Source organism: Vicia villosa, unplaced genomic scaffold (assembly GCF_029867415.1).
Source record: "Vicia villosa cultivar HV-30 ecotype Madison, WI unplaced genomic scaffold, Vvil1.0 ctg.000359F_1_1, whole genome shotgun sequence".
Taxonomy (NCBI): Eukaryota; Viridiplantae; Streptophyta; class Magnoliopsida; order Fabales; family Fabaceae; genus Vicia; species Vicia villosa.
The window spans coordinates 92435-109899 of NW_026705162.1; the positions used below are offsets into that span (position 1 = coordinate 92435).

At 34.0% G+C, this 17465-nt stretch overlaps 1 protein-coding gene and 1 long non-coding RNA gene across 2 annotated transcripts; one reads left to right on the plus strand and one right to left on the minus strand.

Annotated features, from left to right (window-relative positions):
- Positions 1–10129: 10129 nt before the first annotated feature.
- Positions 10130–11817, plus strand: LOC131627337 (uncharacterized). The gene is made up of 2 exons (XM_058898182.1): positions 10130–10239; positions 10591–11817. The coding sequence occupies exon 2, from the start codon at positions 10591–10593 to the stop codon at positions 11812–11814; it is 1224 nt and encodes a 407-aa protein (XP_058754165.1). The 5' UTR covers positions 10130–10239; the 3' UTR covers positions 11815–11817.
- A 2854-nt stretch (positions 11818–14671) lies between these two features.
- Positions 14672–17465, minus strand: LOC131627338 (uncharacterized). Its single transcript, XR_009291432.1, has 7 exons — positions 17321–17465; positions 16891–17013; positions 16711–16743; positions 16437–16607; positions 16128–16361; positions 15558–15779; positions 14672–15110 (listed from the first exon to the last, which is right to left on the minus strand). It is a non-coding gene; the product is annotated as an uncharacterized LOC131627338 (long non-coding RNA).

Below are 17465 nucleotides of genomic sequence, written 5' to 3' on the forward strand. Positions count from 1 at the left end.
AACTCAACAATAACCTATAATTTTTTTTAATATTGTTAAAAAACTTAAAATCATATGGTATTTTGTAAATAATTGATTTAATTTAACTACAAACGCAGATACGAGTATTGAATTACCCAAGAGATACGAGTATGAACATTGATGCCCATGCAGATGAGTTGGCATACAAAATTTTTTTTAAACCGCGGTATAGGACTGTGTACTATAGTACACTGCCCAAACGTTGCCTTGTCATCCCTAAATTAATATGATATATTATATTAATTTATCATTTATTAATATTTAATTTATTTCAACACTATTTACAAATTTAATTTAATTATTTTATTTATTACAAATATATTAATTTAATTATTAATATTTAATTTATTTCAACACTATTTACTAATCTAATTTAATATTTATATGTTATATATTACATCAAACGAATTATTTTATAAATTTTTTAAATATTAATATTAATTAAAAATTATAATTTATAACTTAAATATAAAAATAAATTTAAATTAAATTATATGAAATTGGTTGAATCTAGTTTTTTAATCTAGTCATCCAAAAAATAAATCTGAAGATAAGAAACAACGAGAAAAATTGTATCCTTAAATCAAATAATTTTTTGTCACAAAACAAATTCAAACCACAAAAACACTCATATAACTAACAGACATGTTAAAATTAATTAATAGACTACTCTAAAATTTATAAATTGAAGAATGCTCTTTCCATTTTTAAAAGTTCTCAGTAAAAAAGTAAAATGTCCTCCGCGTCTAGAGATACATCTTTAAATGCGTTTTCTCCACATATAACTAAAGTGAAAATGGTGAAAAACTCTAATTCTGAAGAAAAAAAAACCATAGCGTATATATGTATGCAAGAAAAGTTGATACGGATGCGCATCTTTGAAATGTCTCTTAGTTCATTAGTCAGCAAGTTATCCGAAGATGTATCTCTGAAATATGTTATGTTAGATCAAAGCAAAAACGGACTGAAACAACAATGGTAGGATGAAATTGAACCAACTTAAATTAAATCCAAAATAAACATTACATAAAGTTAACATTACAAGTTATTAAAAACAGGTGGTTCGGGACATTGCAACATTTTTATAATATATCCGGCTGATATTTGAATCGTCGCATTCACTTCAACTAGACCCTTTGTTGAGTAACGGTAAAAGATACTCCACATCACCTTCAAATCATCATCCATCTTCAGTTAAAGCATTGTGAATTGTATCTTCCTTTCGTTGTCTATCAAGGATGAACGATACTCGAGCTTGACAACTTTTTGATTATTTTGGATATTGTAGAGGAGTATTCAGTTTGGTTTTCAGATTGACGAGAAGTATGTCCTCGCAAACCCAAAATTAAAGATTTTTGTGTCATTAAAATACACAAAAGCAAGATGAAATATGTAGTCATTCTGGTTTGTGTAAAGAAAATGGATTGAGATATCATATTTATAGGTGTTATAGAGCAATAAAGATCTTACATACATGATCATGTCTGCATGAAATACTTCAAAGATACATCTCTGAATTCGTCTTATTTTTTCAAAAAATAAGGGTTTCTCCGGAGATGCATCTCCAAATGATCCCTTGTTTTGTTTTTATTTTTTTAAATTAATAAAGGGGTATCCAGAGATGTATCTCCGGATCCATCCAAAAATTATGCATAACAGAACCATGTTAATTATGCATAGTAGAATTTGAAAAACAAAAAATGTCCAAAATACCATTCAATTTTATAACATTATGCAGTGTGTTACTTACAAAAAAAAAATGTTACATTGTTAGATTACAACTAAAGCGCATCAAAAGTTGAGTCACTACCTAAATCTATTGAGGGTTCAATCTTTGACCTTTCCTTATTTGCTTCTCATTCAATGTCACTAAACTTGGTGAACTCTTCCATCCTTTGAAGAAAGTGATCCGACCATATTTCAACATCTTGTGTGAAATGTATCGTCTACTTCTGTGATGTCTTTGTTATAGGAGATCCCGGTTTCAAATAAACCTTAACAAAATGTTATTTTTTTTTATAGTCAACCAATACACATAATGTGTTCAGATGGATTATGAGGTAGCTTACTCTGAAGTGGAAAAAATATTTCCAAGATATCATATCGTGTTAAATCAGTGCACACACTATCATAAGCATTTGTTATAAGATGTCACATTTTCGAAAAATGCATCCATTTGTCAAACGGAGTCTGACCACTAAGACAAGGAACAAGAGCATTGAGAAATATATTGTAATTTGTTTTGTTCTCGTATAGTTTTGTGTATGATTCCTTATGAGTCGTCATCTCTTGTATAAGAAGACAGTGTAAAAATTGGTGGTTGTCTTCTCCCTTACCGAGTAAACCTGAAACAGCTCAAAAACCATAGTTGTTGTCACTTTCAACATTTACAATCTACTCGATGTATTAATGCAAAAAAACGCATCTCTTCAATGAATTTGATTTTTGGTAACGGCGGTGGAGGAGATGGTTTACTAATGTGTGCACCCTTGAAAACACTTTTTTGGAAATTTGGAGTTAGAGAATCCAAAAAATGTGAGTCAACATGTTCAAAATATGAACGAGACGGTTCCGTAGAGTTGCCACTTTGAGTCAATTTTACTTTTTTAGAGGCACCATTTGTTTTAACCAGTTTCGACGATGGTATCAAACTCTTTGATACCATGAAATACTAGAATGAGGTTTTGGTGTTTAAAAGTTGATTGAGAAAAAGCAAAAGTTTTTCAAGGATTATGCAGTGGAGTTTCCTTTTTAGCATGAAGAAGAAACTCGTGCAAGGTGGTGTTTAATCAACTTACCGTTGGGCATTTTTGGAAATGCATCTTCGAGAATATCATTGAGTTGTATTTTTATCGGTTGTGTGAATAAAAAAACCAGTACATGGGGTATTTCGGAGTTGCATCTCCTAATACACCCAAACAGTATACGGAGATGCATCTCGGAATCATATTTTTTTTAAAACCAAAGTGAATCTCAGAAGCGTGAAGGCTAGCATGACTTTGGGGTCATCTGAAAATGAATATTTGAATATTTAAAAGACAAATTTAAATTTTCAAGAACATAATATGCTCATATACTATGTCTCATATTATAAACAAATTTTACCTTTTTTAGATTTATTGAATAATTAATGTATCTAGACTATATATGGACCAGATATATTAATTATTCAATAAATTTAAAAAAGTGAAATTTTACAATATAGAAAAGAGACAAAGGTGAAAAGAGTCTTCTTTTATCAAATTGAACACTTTTAATATGAATTCAAAATATACTATCCGAGTTATTTCTTAGATAGACTGTAGACTAATTTATTGTGACGGTTCTAATACCTATAGATTTTATTTTGTCAAGCTAATACAATAGTATTATTAAATCAAAATTGTATAGAAAAATTAAAGTGTCAATTATTTTAAATAAATTAAATCAAATATTTTAGAATAAAAAACTAAATTCTTTAACTATTTTTTTTAATAGGAGTAATTTCATTTTTATTGAGAAGTTAACTTAATTGATTAAATCTTGCATCAGAAACAAAAATTAATTAATCTGATTAGAGTCATTTGCGTGGCAAATGTAGGACAGACCAAGTCGGATTAACATGTTAATTGACATGGTGGGCGCCGTCTAAGGTGAGAGACGTCCATAGGTCTCTCACCGTGAGAGACCATTTTTTTTTTTTTTTTTTGTTTTCAAATCAATCATAGCCATTGAATATGCCATTGGATATGAAGTGTACCATTATTATTATAGATCTCTCCACACTCAATAAAACACTCATGTTAAATTGCTCTCATTTCTCTCTCCATCTCTCACATCTTCTCTTTTCTTCTTTATCTCTCACATATATTTATTACTATTAAATAAATAAATATTAAATAATTTGACCTATATTTATTTATTGTACTATTAACAATAATTAGTTTCACACTATTTCTCTTACAAATATGATTTTTTTTTTACATTTTTATTAATAATATTTTAAATCAATTTATTATATTTATAAGTTTTTAAACATATTAATTCATTCATAATCATTGTAAAACTTTGTTTTCAATTAAAAGCAAAATTTTATTAAGATTACAATAAATAATAGTTAATTTTTATTTAAGATAGTAGTATTTAATTCGGTAAAAAAACAGATAGTATTTAATTTTTAGATTAATAATATTTTAATTTTAATTTAATTATAAGAAAAAGTGTGTTATTTTTCAAATACGGAAAAACTGTGATATTTTTCAATCAACAAAATATATTTACAATACAATAGATGTTATGTTATTGATTAAAAAATAATAATTAAAAAGAATTACAAAGACATTGCGGTCTTATATAGATGCATCCTATCAAATATAAAGATAAATATACTATTTAAATTTAGAACCTATTTTTATCAACTTCCAAGGTATTTTAATATTTATGTAAATTAACAATAATGTTAAATTATTCAATTAATTTTTGTTATACTATTTTTGAATTGATGATAATATTAAGTATTAAATTATATGAACAATAATTATAAAATTTGTTTTAATTGTTAATAATGTATTAAATTATATGTTTAATCTTTTAAATATACGCGTAAAGAAATATTTTGATCCAAATTCTATTAAAATAATTAATAAAAAAATCGGTGTCATTGATTTAAAAATACGAAAAAATAAATATGTCAGTTTATAAGTTGTTGATTAATACAAAAAAATTCTAACAATAATTGTATTAAATTTTTTATTAAAATATATTAATTGGTATTAAATTTTAAATTTGTACTATATGATCATTATAACAATAATAATTACTTTTTTTGGTACAATTAGTAAAAAATAAAAGTAGCTATACTTAAAATAATTTAGGAATTTAAACACGATAAAAAATATATTATTATTTTTAATTATTTTTATTAATAATATTTTTATTTTGAAATTATTTTTAATTTAAAATACAATAAGTTTTAAGAGAATATATGTAAAAGTGAGCTATATATTATTAATAATAATTTTTAAGAGAATATATGTAAAAGTGAGCTATATATTATTGATGTAATAATTTAGTAATATATGTTATTAATGTGAATAAGAGAAATATATGTCTCTTATAAATTTATTTAAAATACTTCCGAATTAATGAGTAGCTGGAAATAAGTTTTTGATTGATCAAAATATTTTTATAAATAATATCGAAACAAAAATAATATTTACATATAGCAAATATATTGGTCCAAATAATATTTACAAATATTTATTAATGAAAAAATGTCAAAAAAAAAAGTAAGAAGGGGAGAGGGGCGCTTGCTGTCCACATTTTTAGGATGGATTTTTTTGTTTTTTTAACCAACATAAAAATGATGATTTTTTCAATGATAAAGATTATCACTATATTAATTATTATTATTACCAGCTTTATGATTAATAAAAAAAATTGATTAATATTTAATATAGGTTTTAGATATTTATTTAATTTTTATTTATTTATTAAACAATTGACTAAGTCAACTAGCCCTAGTACTATTCATCTTCTCCATCACCAACGGCGGCCGACCATCCCCACCCCTAACCTTCTGCATCACAAAAAACCCCTAATCCAACTACTGATTCAAGCCCAGAACAAAGAAATTATGAAATTCAAAAAGGAAAGATTTTATTTTCATCATCAAAACTTTATTACAGAGAAATCTTAACAAAATCGGAAAAGGAAATCAAACATAAATTGAATCAAGATCAAATTACATACAAATTACAACTCAGAATTTGTAACAAATTGAATCTCTAATTTCCTAACTCAGAATTCTAACGCATAAACCAAATCGAAAATCAATCATAAATTTTGAAACGTAAAATCAATAATTTTCCTAATCGGAATCTCTAATCTACACCTATAAGTGAAAATCTAAGATCCATTGCAAAGGGGGAGAAAAACCGGAGCCGAAAAACTCAGAGTGAGGATTCGGAGATTCAGAGTTGATCTATCTTCTTCTGGTGACTTGAAAACAACATCTGCTTTAGCCTGCAATAACAGAAGAAGATTACCTTACCCTCCCGGTCCGTCAAAGAAAGAAGATGCAAAGCACTATGCTCGGTTCTTGGACATTTTTAGCAAGTTGCAAATCAATGTTCCTTTTTCCGAGGCATTAGAGCAAATGCCGATGTATGCGAAATTCATCAAAGACATCATCACTAAGAAGAGAAGATTCTTGGATCAGGAGGTAGTAACGGTGAGCTCTTGTTGTAATGCGTTAATTCAACGCACTACTCCGATAAAATCAAATGATCCTGGGCGGGTAACCTTACCGGTGTCTATTGGAAATGTTCACATAGGCAAAGGTTTGGTAGATACCGGTTCTAGCATTAATTTGATCCCATTGTCTATGGTGAGAAGATTAGGAATCAACGATTTGAAGCCGACAAGAATGACGTTATCATTAGCGGATAAATCCACAGCTCATCCTCATGGAGTTGCGGAAGACTTGCTTGTCAAGGTTGACAAATTTTGGTATCCTGTTGATTTTATTGTCATAGACATGGAAGAAGATCCTGAGATTCCATTGATCTTAGGAAGGCCTTTTATGAAGACGGCCCGAATGATGATAGATATTGATGATGGCTTAATGAAATTAAGGTACCAAGATGAAGAATTATGTCTTGATCTCTTTGAAGCCATCAAGCATCCTAGTGATGACGATGATTGTTTTAGAATCGATGCCACAGAAAAAGCGATTATGAAAGTAGAGAATGAAATGCACTTGACTAATCCTCTTGAGAAAACTTTAATGGAAGCTCTTGAAGTGCTTACAAAAGATCAAGAGAAGGAAATTGAAGATTGCTTGAGAAATCTTGAGGCATGTGATGAGATGAATCCTTTTGAAGTTCAAATTGATGAGTTGAAAGATGAGCTTGAAGTTGAAGAACCAAAGGTGGAATTGAAAGTGTTACCTTCTCACTTGAAGTATGTGTTCCTTGAGAAGAATGCAAACAAGCCGGTTATCATTAGCAACGCCCTTTCTAAGGTTGAAGAAGAAAAATTGCTTGTGGTCCTAGAAAGAAACCAAGAAGCAATGGGATGGACACTTTCCGATCTCAAAGGCATTAGTCCCTCCTTTTGTATGCATAAGATTTTGATGGAGGACGACTTTAAACCGGTGGCTCAACCACAAAGACGTTTGAATCCGGTGATGAAAGAAGTAGTGCGAAAGGAAGTAGTGAAAATGTTAGAAGCCGGGATGATTTATCCGATCTCGGATAGTGCTTGGGTGAGTCCCGTCCATGTGGTGCCTAAGAAGGGTGGAATGACTGTGATTCGAAATGAGAAGAATGAGCTAATTCCTACTCGAACTGTGACTGGATGGAGGATGTGTATCGATTATCGTAAGCTTAACAAAGCTACGAGGAAAGATCATTTTCCCTTACCTTTTATGGATCAAATGCTCGAGAGATTATCCGGTCAACAATTTTATTGTTTCTTAGACGGGTATTCGGGATACAATCAAATTGTAGTCAATCCCGAGGATCATGAGAAGACCGCTTTCACATGCCCTTTCGGTATTTTTGCTTATCGGCGAATGCCTTTCGGGTTGTGTAATGCACCGGCAACATTTCAACGGTGTATGCAAGCTATCTTTTCTGACTTAATTGAGAAGTGCATCGAAGTTTTTATGGATGACTTCTCGGTTTTTGGGGCTTCATTTGATTTATGTTTGAAAAATCTTGATACCGTGCTAAGTCGTTGTGTGGAGTCAAATTTGGTCCTCAATTGGGAGAAGTGCAACTTCATGGTTACTGAAGGAATTGTGCTAGGCCACAAGGTTTCTTCAAGAGGCCTTGAGGTGGATAAATCAAAAATTGAAGTTATAGAGAAGTTGCCTCCTCCATTGAATGTGAAGGGCATCCGTAGTTTTCTAGGACATGCCGGGTTTTATCGAAGATTTATCAAAGATTTTTCCAAAGTGGCAAAGCCGTTGAGTAATCTACTCAACAAAGGTACTGAATTTCTTTTCGATGAATCCTGTTTAAATGCTTTCCTAGAGCTTAAAGAAAAGTTGGTAACCGCACCCATAATCGTCGCTCCTAATTGGTCGCTTGATTTTGAACTCATGTGTGATGCGAGTGATTATGCGGTGGGTGCCGTATTAGGACAAAGAAAGAACAAAATTTTTCATGCTATTCACTATGCAAGCAAAGTTTTAAATGAAGCGCAAGTCAATTACGCAACTACCGAAAAAGAGTTGCTTGCTGTAGTGTTTGCATTAGAGAAATTTCGTTCTTACTTGATTGGTTCCAAAATTGTGTGTTATACTGACCATGCAGCTATCAAATACTTGCTCACTAAGCCGGACTCAAAACAAAGGCTGATTAGGTGGATTCTCTTGCTTCAAGAGTTTGATCTTGAAGTAAGAGACAAAAAAGGGTCTGAAAATGTGGTAGCTGACCATTTATCTCGGTTGGTGAATACCGAGGTAACACAATTTGAAAGTGAGATCAAAGAGGAATTTCCTGATGAGAAACTGTTTATGGTCCAAGAGGTTAGACCCTGGTTTGCTGACATGGCTAACCATAAAGCTACCGGGTGGATACCGGAAGATCTTACTTGGAACCAAAAACGGAAGTTTTTATCCGATGCTAACTTTTACGTTTGGGATGAGCCTTATCTTTTCAAATTAAGTAGTGACAATCTCTTAAGGAGGTGTGTAACTAGTGAGGAATCTCAAAGTATTTTGTGGCATTGTCACAATTCACCATATGGTGGTCACTACAATGGATTACGTACGGCAACTAAAGCCCTTCAGGCAGGTTTTTGGTGGCCTACGTTGTTTAAAGATGCCTATCGTTATGTTTCGAGTTGTGACAGTTGTCAGCGGAGTGGTGGAATTGGTCGTCGAGATGAAATGCCTCTACAAAGCTTCCTAGAGGTGGAAGTGTTTGATTGTTGGGGAATTGATTTCGTCGGTCCATTTCCATCCTCATTTGCCAATGAATACATTCTGGTCGCTGTGGACTATGTGTCTAAATGGGTGGAAGCGATTGCTTCACCAAAAGCTGACGGTAAGACCGTAATCAAATTTTTGAAAAGGAATATTTTTTCGCGTTTCGGTACGCCAAGGGTGTTGGTGAGTGATGGTGGATCGCATTTTTGCAATGCTCCACTTGAAAAAGTGTTGAAGCAATATGGAGTTAGGCACAAGGTTGCTACTCCATACCATCCGCAAACCAACGGCCAAGCTGAAGTTTCAAACCGTGAGATTAAAAGGATCCTTGAAAAAACTGTGTCAAGTTCGCGAAAGGATTGGTCTCAAAAGCTTGACGACGCATTGTGGGCGTATCGTACCGCTTATAAGGCTCCAATTGGTTTAACTCCATTTCAAATGGTTTATGGTAAAACTTGCCATTTACCCGTTGAGATGGAGCACAAAGCTTTTTGGGCGTTAAAGCTTTTAAATTTTGATCCTAACTTGGCCGGTGAAAAAAGGAAAGTTCAAATCCATGAGTTGGATGAATTGAGACTTAATGCCTACAATTCCAACAAAATTTATAAGGAAAAGGTAAAATTTTATCATGATAGCAAACTTCGGCAAAAAGATTTCCAAGTTGGTCAAATGGTGCTTCTCTTCAATTCCCGTTTGAGACTTTTTCCGGGAAAATTGAAGTCAAAATGGTCTGGACCGTTTTTGGTCAAGGAGGTGAAGCATTTTGGAGCGATTGTGGTAGAAGACCCGAAATCCAAAGAAACATGGACTGTTAACGGGCAAAGATTGAAAGTGTACCGTGGGTGCGAGTTTAATAGAGAAACAAAGGTGCTTGCTCTTAGTGATCCTTGATCACTTATAGCCGTCGAGCTGACCGACGTTAAACAAAGCGCTAGTCGGGAGGCACCCCGGCATTGTAAGTATTTACTGTTGTTTTAGTTGTTTTATTAGCTTTAAAATCTTATTTGAATGTTGTGTAACCAAAGGCCTAGGCCTGTAATCTTTTTTAAAAAAAAATTTTTGGTTCTGGTGTGGAGCGCCCGGCGGAGCAATTTGGCTCGCCGGGCGAAGGAGTATTTTCTGTGACTGTTTGTCACGTGCTTGGGCTGCAGAGAAAAGGGGCTTATTGTGTGAGGCCCACTCTTGCCCTCACACCAGCAATTTTCGTTTCCCCCTTCCCTTGTGCGCCCTAGCCGTTCCTCTCCTTGCCTTGCTCCCATTCCTCTTCTCTTGCTCTTCTCTTCCTCAATTTTTAAGCAAAGGTAAATTCTTCCCTCTTTGTTATCTTTTCTCTCTTGTGTTCATGCCTATTAAACTAGAGTAATGAAATTACCATAGGGTTTTGAAAACCTTTAGTTGAAATAGGATGTAATAGAGTTATCTAGAGGTGAATAGAAGTTCCTTAGAGTGTGGGAAGATGGTGTTGGGGATGTTGCTTGTTCTGCAGTTGTGTTGCCCTGTTTCGCTCGATTCGCCCGGCGGAGCATTCTGGCTCGCCGGGCGAGTCACACCAGACCTGCAAAAGTATTATTTTTGGTTCCTACAGTCGATGGTGTGTTTTGTGCTAACGATCTTTGGTGGCTTGTTTTGTGTGGTTCCTTCTTTTTGTGCAGATGTTTAGCAGGCAAAGGAAGCGATCCAAGTCTCAAAAGGATGCAACTGCGGCTGGTAGTTCAAATCCTCCGCCAAGAGCTTTTGATGCATTGCGTTTCAGTAGTGCCATCCACCAGGACCGTATGCCCATGCTGGAAAAGAAAAAGATTTTGGCGGAGAGGAAGTTTGTGATTGACACTGAGGGAAGCTACAAAGAAATAGCAAACATTTTCAATGCAAAGAAGTGGGGAAGGTTGCTCACTCCGGTTGATTGCATAAATTATGAGATTGTCCGTGAGTTTTATGCTAATGCACTTCAACCGGAGGGTGAGTTGTGTTCTTATAAGTCTTTTGTTCGTGGTAAGGAGATCGATTTTTCGCGGAATGCAATCAGTGAGCTCCTTGGCAATCCTTGGAATCCATTTGATCCAAATATCCAGACTGATGAGTTTTCTGTTGCACGACGAACTCATCAGAACCAGGAAGTAATTTCTCGTGTGATCCTTAAACCGGGAAAGCAGGTGGAGTTGAACAATGTTCAGGAGCCGATTCGTTACAACAGGATTGATATGACTCCTTTGGCGCAAGCGGTGCTTCTTCTGATTGTGTTTAACATAAGGCCAAGGTTTCATAAGTCTTCGGCACCTCTTGATGTGGCTTTGCTTGTTTATCACATCTTGGAAAACAAGACGGTCGACGTTGCTAAAATAATTGCTAATGAGATGAAAATCTTCATCGAGAACACTCGTCGTCCTGGGGTACATTCTAGCGCACCTATTATTTTTCCTTGTTTGATTACTTCTTTGTGTCAAAAGCAGGGTGTTCGTTTTCCAAGTGTGGTGAACGAAAGGAAAAGAGATGTGGTTGATGATATCTACATCAACCGCTACTGTAATGCTAAGTTGGCTGCTAAGAAAAAGCAGAAGGAAGCTGGTGAGTCCTCTGCTGCAGGTGAGCATGGTGAGACTCTGGATTATGAAGATTGGGATCCGAGGTTGAGAGCATCTTTTAATTATACTTGGGATGCGCTTGAGGCTGGAAGGAGGTCCAGTGAATTCCTTATGGACTCCATGAGGCAGTTGTATCTGCATCAGTCTGCACCTTCTGGTGAGATCCCTCCTTTTCCTTCTCGCGAGGATTATTCTGCTTATGCAAATTGGCCTGAGGGCAGGCCTTTCTTTTCTGAGGGGGTGGATGATGCTGATGCAGAGGGTGATGAAATTGGTGATGACATCCTTGATTAGGAGTTTGCTAGTTATTTTGTTTTTGTCTTAGATTTTTTTTTTATATGTTTTAAGTATTTGATAACTTTTGGTTGTTGGCGCTTGGCCATGTTTTGTTGGATAATGTTAGTTAATTTTAGTTGGATTTCTTTTTATATATTTTAGTTGTTTAAATTTTTAGCTTTGTTTGATTGTTTAAGATTTTGGTTCCGCAAGGAGCAAGAAAAACAAAAATATTTGTCAGCTCAAAAGTGTGGATGGTGATGATAAGATCCTCAAAAGTGTGCGTAGAAGGTATTACTTTAATCGCTTTGTAGAATGATAGCACGATAATTAAATTAACGCTTTATGCAAATTCGTGATATGCATCATCTAGTAAATATATGTTCAAGTGTGAATCATTAGGACTTAACCATAAATGTGAGTAGCTTCCATTGTTCACCAAATATTGTGATGTCTAGTAATATTGTTTAACTCGTTCGATTCATGCCAAATCTTGTGTTCAATTGAAATTATGGAACTTTGAAGGGATCAAGGCATTGTTTGTATTATTGAGGAAAACCACCATTCCAAAAAGGCTTCATTTAACCGAATTAGTGTGTGCGCATTTGTAAACCTTTTTGAGCCGAAAGTTTGTGTGAATGAATCCATTGCATGCCAACAAATTATTAAGATTACCACTTAGTAGTTGTGTTGTTGATCAAGTAAATTTAGTCAATGATGATTCATTCTCATATTTTTCTTGTGTAAACACTTTCCCTTGAACCTTTATCTTACTTTGAAAAGCAATTCTCGTCTTTTGAGATAGAAAAGTGTGAAGTTGGGGAGAGTGGTTCCTATTTGTGAAGTTGCCATGGGAAAGAAAGTGTGGTGGGCAATGCATCTTTTATATAAATATATATAGAAAAAAAAAAAAAAAAAAAAAATGAATGAAAATGAAAAAAAAAAAAAAAAAATAATAATAAAGAGAAGATGCATTGTAAGAAAAGGAAGTGAATTGTGAGAAGTTGTGATTTGAGCAAGAATGAATTTATCAGATTGAGAATTGTTTTCCTTGTTTCTTACCAATTTTCGTTTCAATGGCCTTATATATTATCCTTTCCTTTTTATCCTAAGCCAAGCTACAGCCGAGAAAAGTCCTTTGTGATCTTTGTTCCATGTTTTTTTTTGCGAAATGTCGAGATGAACGTATGAATTGTTCTGGATGTTAATATAGTTATTAGCGAGAGTGTTTTGTCCATTGTTTATATTGTGTATAATCCCTGTTTTGTGAGAAACTTAGGTGATTCATACATGAGCATGTTATGGCAAAGATTTGCATTTTGAAGTTTGTGTTTAGGGTTTAATTCGTTATAGTGTTATCTATCTATCTAAGTTATGAAGTTGCCTTGGGCGTGCACTTGTCGAGTTTGAACCATTCAAGTTTTGTTCGGTTGATTTTGTGCTTTGAATCGTTTTGGTTTAATTTTAAAAAATTTTCCTTTGATTGAGGACATTCAAAGATGCAAGTTGGGGAGATTTTGTTGAGTGTCTTTTGTTGTTTTTATTCGTATGTTTTTAAGGCACTTTTTTTACCCTTTTTTTCTATGTTTTTAGAAGAATAGCTTATGTAAATAAGTGATTTTTGTCATATGTAAATGTTTGGTATTTTGATCTATTTTCTAGTGTTTCAGTTATTGGTGATAGCAAATGTTCAGAAAAATCGGGAAAAAAGTCGAAGAATCGAGGATTTTGGCAACTCTGAAGGTGTCAGTATTCCTCTTGTTTTCGCCCGGCGAATAGCTTGGAAGCGAAGCTCCGCCCGGCGAGGGGTAGGCGAGCCAGGGGCGAAGCAGCTCAATTTTTGGCCATCTTTCTGCTCTGGAGCGCCCGGCGGAGCGTCTGTCTCGCCGGGCGGAAGAAGATATTATTTTGGGGTTCTTTTGTGTGCTTTTGAGGTCACGTGGCCTGTTTAGTGGGTTTCGCCCGGCGAAGCTGTTCTTCCGCCGGGCGAATCTGGGCTGATGTGCCATGCTATATAGTGCTTGTTAGATATTTTGAGAACCATTCCATCTTTAATTTCTCTCTCTTGAACCAAAATATACCATTTGGAGTGAGAAAACCCTAAAACTTCCATTGTTAGTAGAATTCAAGTTTTTACCCATCAATCTTGGAGACTTCCATCTTGATGTTCATAAAGCTTGATAGTTTGCTTGTTACTCAAGTCACCATGGAAATGGGTGGCTAAACCTTCTTGGTGTCAAGATTAGAGGTAGATGATTTGCTTTTAGTTTGTATTTCTTTTGATCTTTTGTATGTGAACAAGTGATGATATATATATGGTGAAAAACCTTGTGTTTATTTAGTTATGAGATTTGTATTCTATTTGAGAAAATGTTTTCAAGTCTTGACCTAGGTTTTTTATCTATCAACAAGTAAAGTTTAGAAATAGCTTTGTGAGTTGATATTTACCTATATTAAGCTTTGAGTGTTGTCATTTTGATAGTTAGGTTGAGAGATCATTTAAGGATCAAAATGGCAAATTTCACAATATGGTTTAGACATGAAACATATTGAGAGGATTGTGATTATATGTATCATTCATGAGTTCACGTATTTGATCAAGAAAATATGATAGAAGCAAATCATCAAAAACAAATCTAATCTTGACATTCTTTTACCATCTTTTAAAACCACATACCAAGTTTAGCATTTCTTGCTTGAGATTAAACAAATTATGTTACCAGAATCAAAACCAAACCCCATGATAACTTTAACTCACGACAAAGTAAACTATAGAACGGCAGTGATATCGCAATAATCCCTGTGGAAACGATAAACGAAAAGTACCACAATACACATTCAACAGTATGTTCTCAAAAGTGAAGCACTTGACTCATTACCTCAAACCAACCACACTATAACCTGATCCATTATTAGTCACAATGAATCTGAAACAATAACAAAAGATTGCATAAGCAATTACAACGAAAAGCCTTAATTTGTAATAATTTTCCATGGTCTATACTTAATCCAATTTACTTGAAAACTCTGATCCCTTTCACACAGACCTAAACTCATGGTTCAATTACAATTGGAGTAATGCGCTTTCTGGCTGGCTTATTGAGACAGGCGTAAGTTGACAATTGATTCCCTCACTTTTCTATTGGCCCTAGTTTTATGCCATCTAAACTTTTATTGTAGTAGTTTATCTACTTCACTCTGTTTACTATCAGTCTATGTTTACTACTGAATTTGTCACCAATCTGTCGTATTCAAATAGATCTCACCCTTACTTCCATGAATCTCAACACATCTGCATTTGTTGTCAATAGAACCTACAAAATAGGAAATCCATAAATCAACAGCAAAAGTAATATACAAGAACCTATTATATTTATCAAATAATCATATTTTTAGTGGTTGTACATCAGTCGAAGTAGAAAGGACACCATGTTTGAAGTTGAAGCAGAAGCCAAAGGACACCCATTTCAAAATACACATAAAAACCAAAGGACACCATGTTTGAAGTTGAAGCAGAAGCCAAATACACAATAAACCAATTATCACCTAAAACAAAGAAACACCATGCAGCATTTTGGCAAACAGTAGTAATGGGAAAGCAGAGAAAGCATTTATAATCTCTAGAAGTAGAAAGCACGATAGTCGATAACAAATTCAATATATCATAACTTCAGATAATCATAACAAAAAAAAACCTTTGTAAATTGAATATTTCATAATTCCCTAAATTCAGTTACACCAATGCAATGAAAGTTTCTAACCAGAGAAGGTCTTTGTGGGTTCTCCTTTATTTCTTCAACGACAAGGTGCTGCTCAAGAGTCTTCTCTTTACCTTCCGCCAATGCTCTAGACAAATTCTCAATCTCTTTAAGGACAACAAGCCATCTCCTAAGCAACTGCACTCTCTCAGGTCCCCTATGCGAAATAGCAGCTTCTTCCAATCTTTTAACTGTCTGTGCAACACTTCTATAATTCCTAGCTGCCTGCAAGATGCCCCTATGGTAAATTTTCTATTCTCATTGTTCTCATTTCAAAACACTCCATAAATATTGTAACTACATAAACCAGAATTCAATTGAATCCTCAACCAGTTGCAACGTGAGAAAACGTGCCACAAATTATTGTTAATTTTTTTATCAGTAAGTTTCAACTTCACTAATACAATCAGTATAATCAGAAATAGCATGTAAACGGACAACAAGTTGCGTCGGCGTCGGATACACTCTAAGCGGAAATTTTAGTTAAGATCATTGAGATAACGATTAGGTCTAAAATTTCAAGCAAATACGAATATGAAATTAGAAAAGTGGAATCAGGAATGAAGATTTTACAATGCGATCCTGAAGGATTTTGGCGCCTTCAGCAACGGCTTGACCGGCGTGTTGGACGACGGTGTCGGCGTGTTGTTCATCATCTCTTTTTTGGAAAAAGCCAAATTAAAGAAAAGCACAAGAAGTGCTAGCATTACAATAGTTTACAAACAAGAGAAGTTAAGCACATATTGCAATGTGGATACCAACCAAGCCAATTTCAATCCGGCCTATTTTTAAACCTGCGACAGAATCCTGCATTTACCATCATAAATTAGAAACTGGTGAGGCAAATTAACGAAGCAAAGGCTAAACATCAATAAATAAAACCTGATATATTGGTTTGTCGAGGGGATATAAGGTCTCAGCAGCAGAATCCCATGTTTTCCACAACTTTCCTATCTCTTTCATTATTGATAACCGGTTATCAAATGAAGCTGGAAAGGCCGCAAATACATCAACAGCCCGAGATGAAATACAAGCTACACACATGAAGTAACTCTGAAACATGTGATAAAAAAGTTAACAAAAAATAAAACAGACCTCTGTGTATATATAATTACATTGCTCTTTTGACAAGCTAAGATCAGAGCAAAAATCTAACCCAGTAACTCTTTTACACCATTTTAAGAGATCCCTGCCATGTAGAACCAAATGGACATTAATCAAAAGAAAAGTAACAATAGCACAGGCAGCTTATAATTATTCTTAATACCTTAACGAGAACCTGCCGAGACAATAAACAGATTGCCGACCATATATTATCAAAATTGTAAATCAATACCTATAAGTTCGCTTGCATGAAGCTCCAAATCAGGATACCTCACTTTGACTATATGTTGCAGATCTTCATTTTCTGGTGGTTGAATTATTATTCTTTTCCAAAGGACACTAAGTGAACCTTGACCTTAAAGGACAGCCAGAGTCAGGATCTAGTTCATAATTCCAACACATAAAACAATAGAATTTTAAATCAACAACAATAGCAACCTATAATTCCCACTCCATGAACTCTACAACATTGATCAATAGATATCATTAGAACAAATTAGAACAGAGAAATTAAGAAACCCTTTTCCACACAACCCAAAAATAAATAAATATATATATATTTTTACGATGCGGAAAGAGATTAAAATCGAAACAGGAAAGCTAAAAAAAACTAAGAATTGAATTGAAGCCCCAAAAAAGTAGATTAAATAGAATATCAAAACCTTGATCTCTCTGAAGGGGGTGAAAAGACTCTTCTCAAGTTTGGAATCCAAATCGAAAATTTTAGAACGTTTCTTCTCTGAAGGAGCAACACGATCGAAATCATATAAGTGTGTTTCTTACATAAGGAGATTGAAAATGATTATA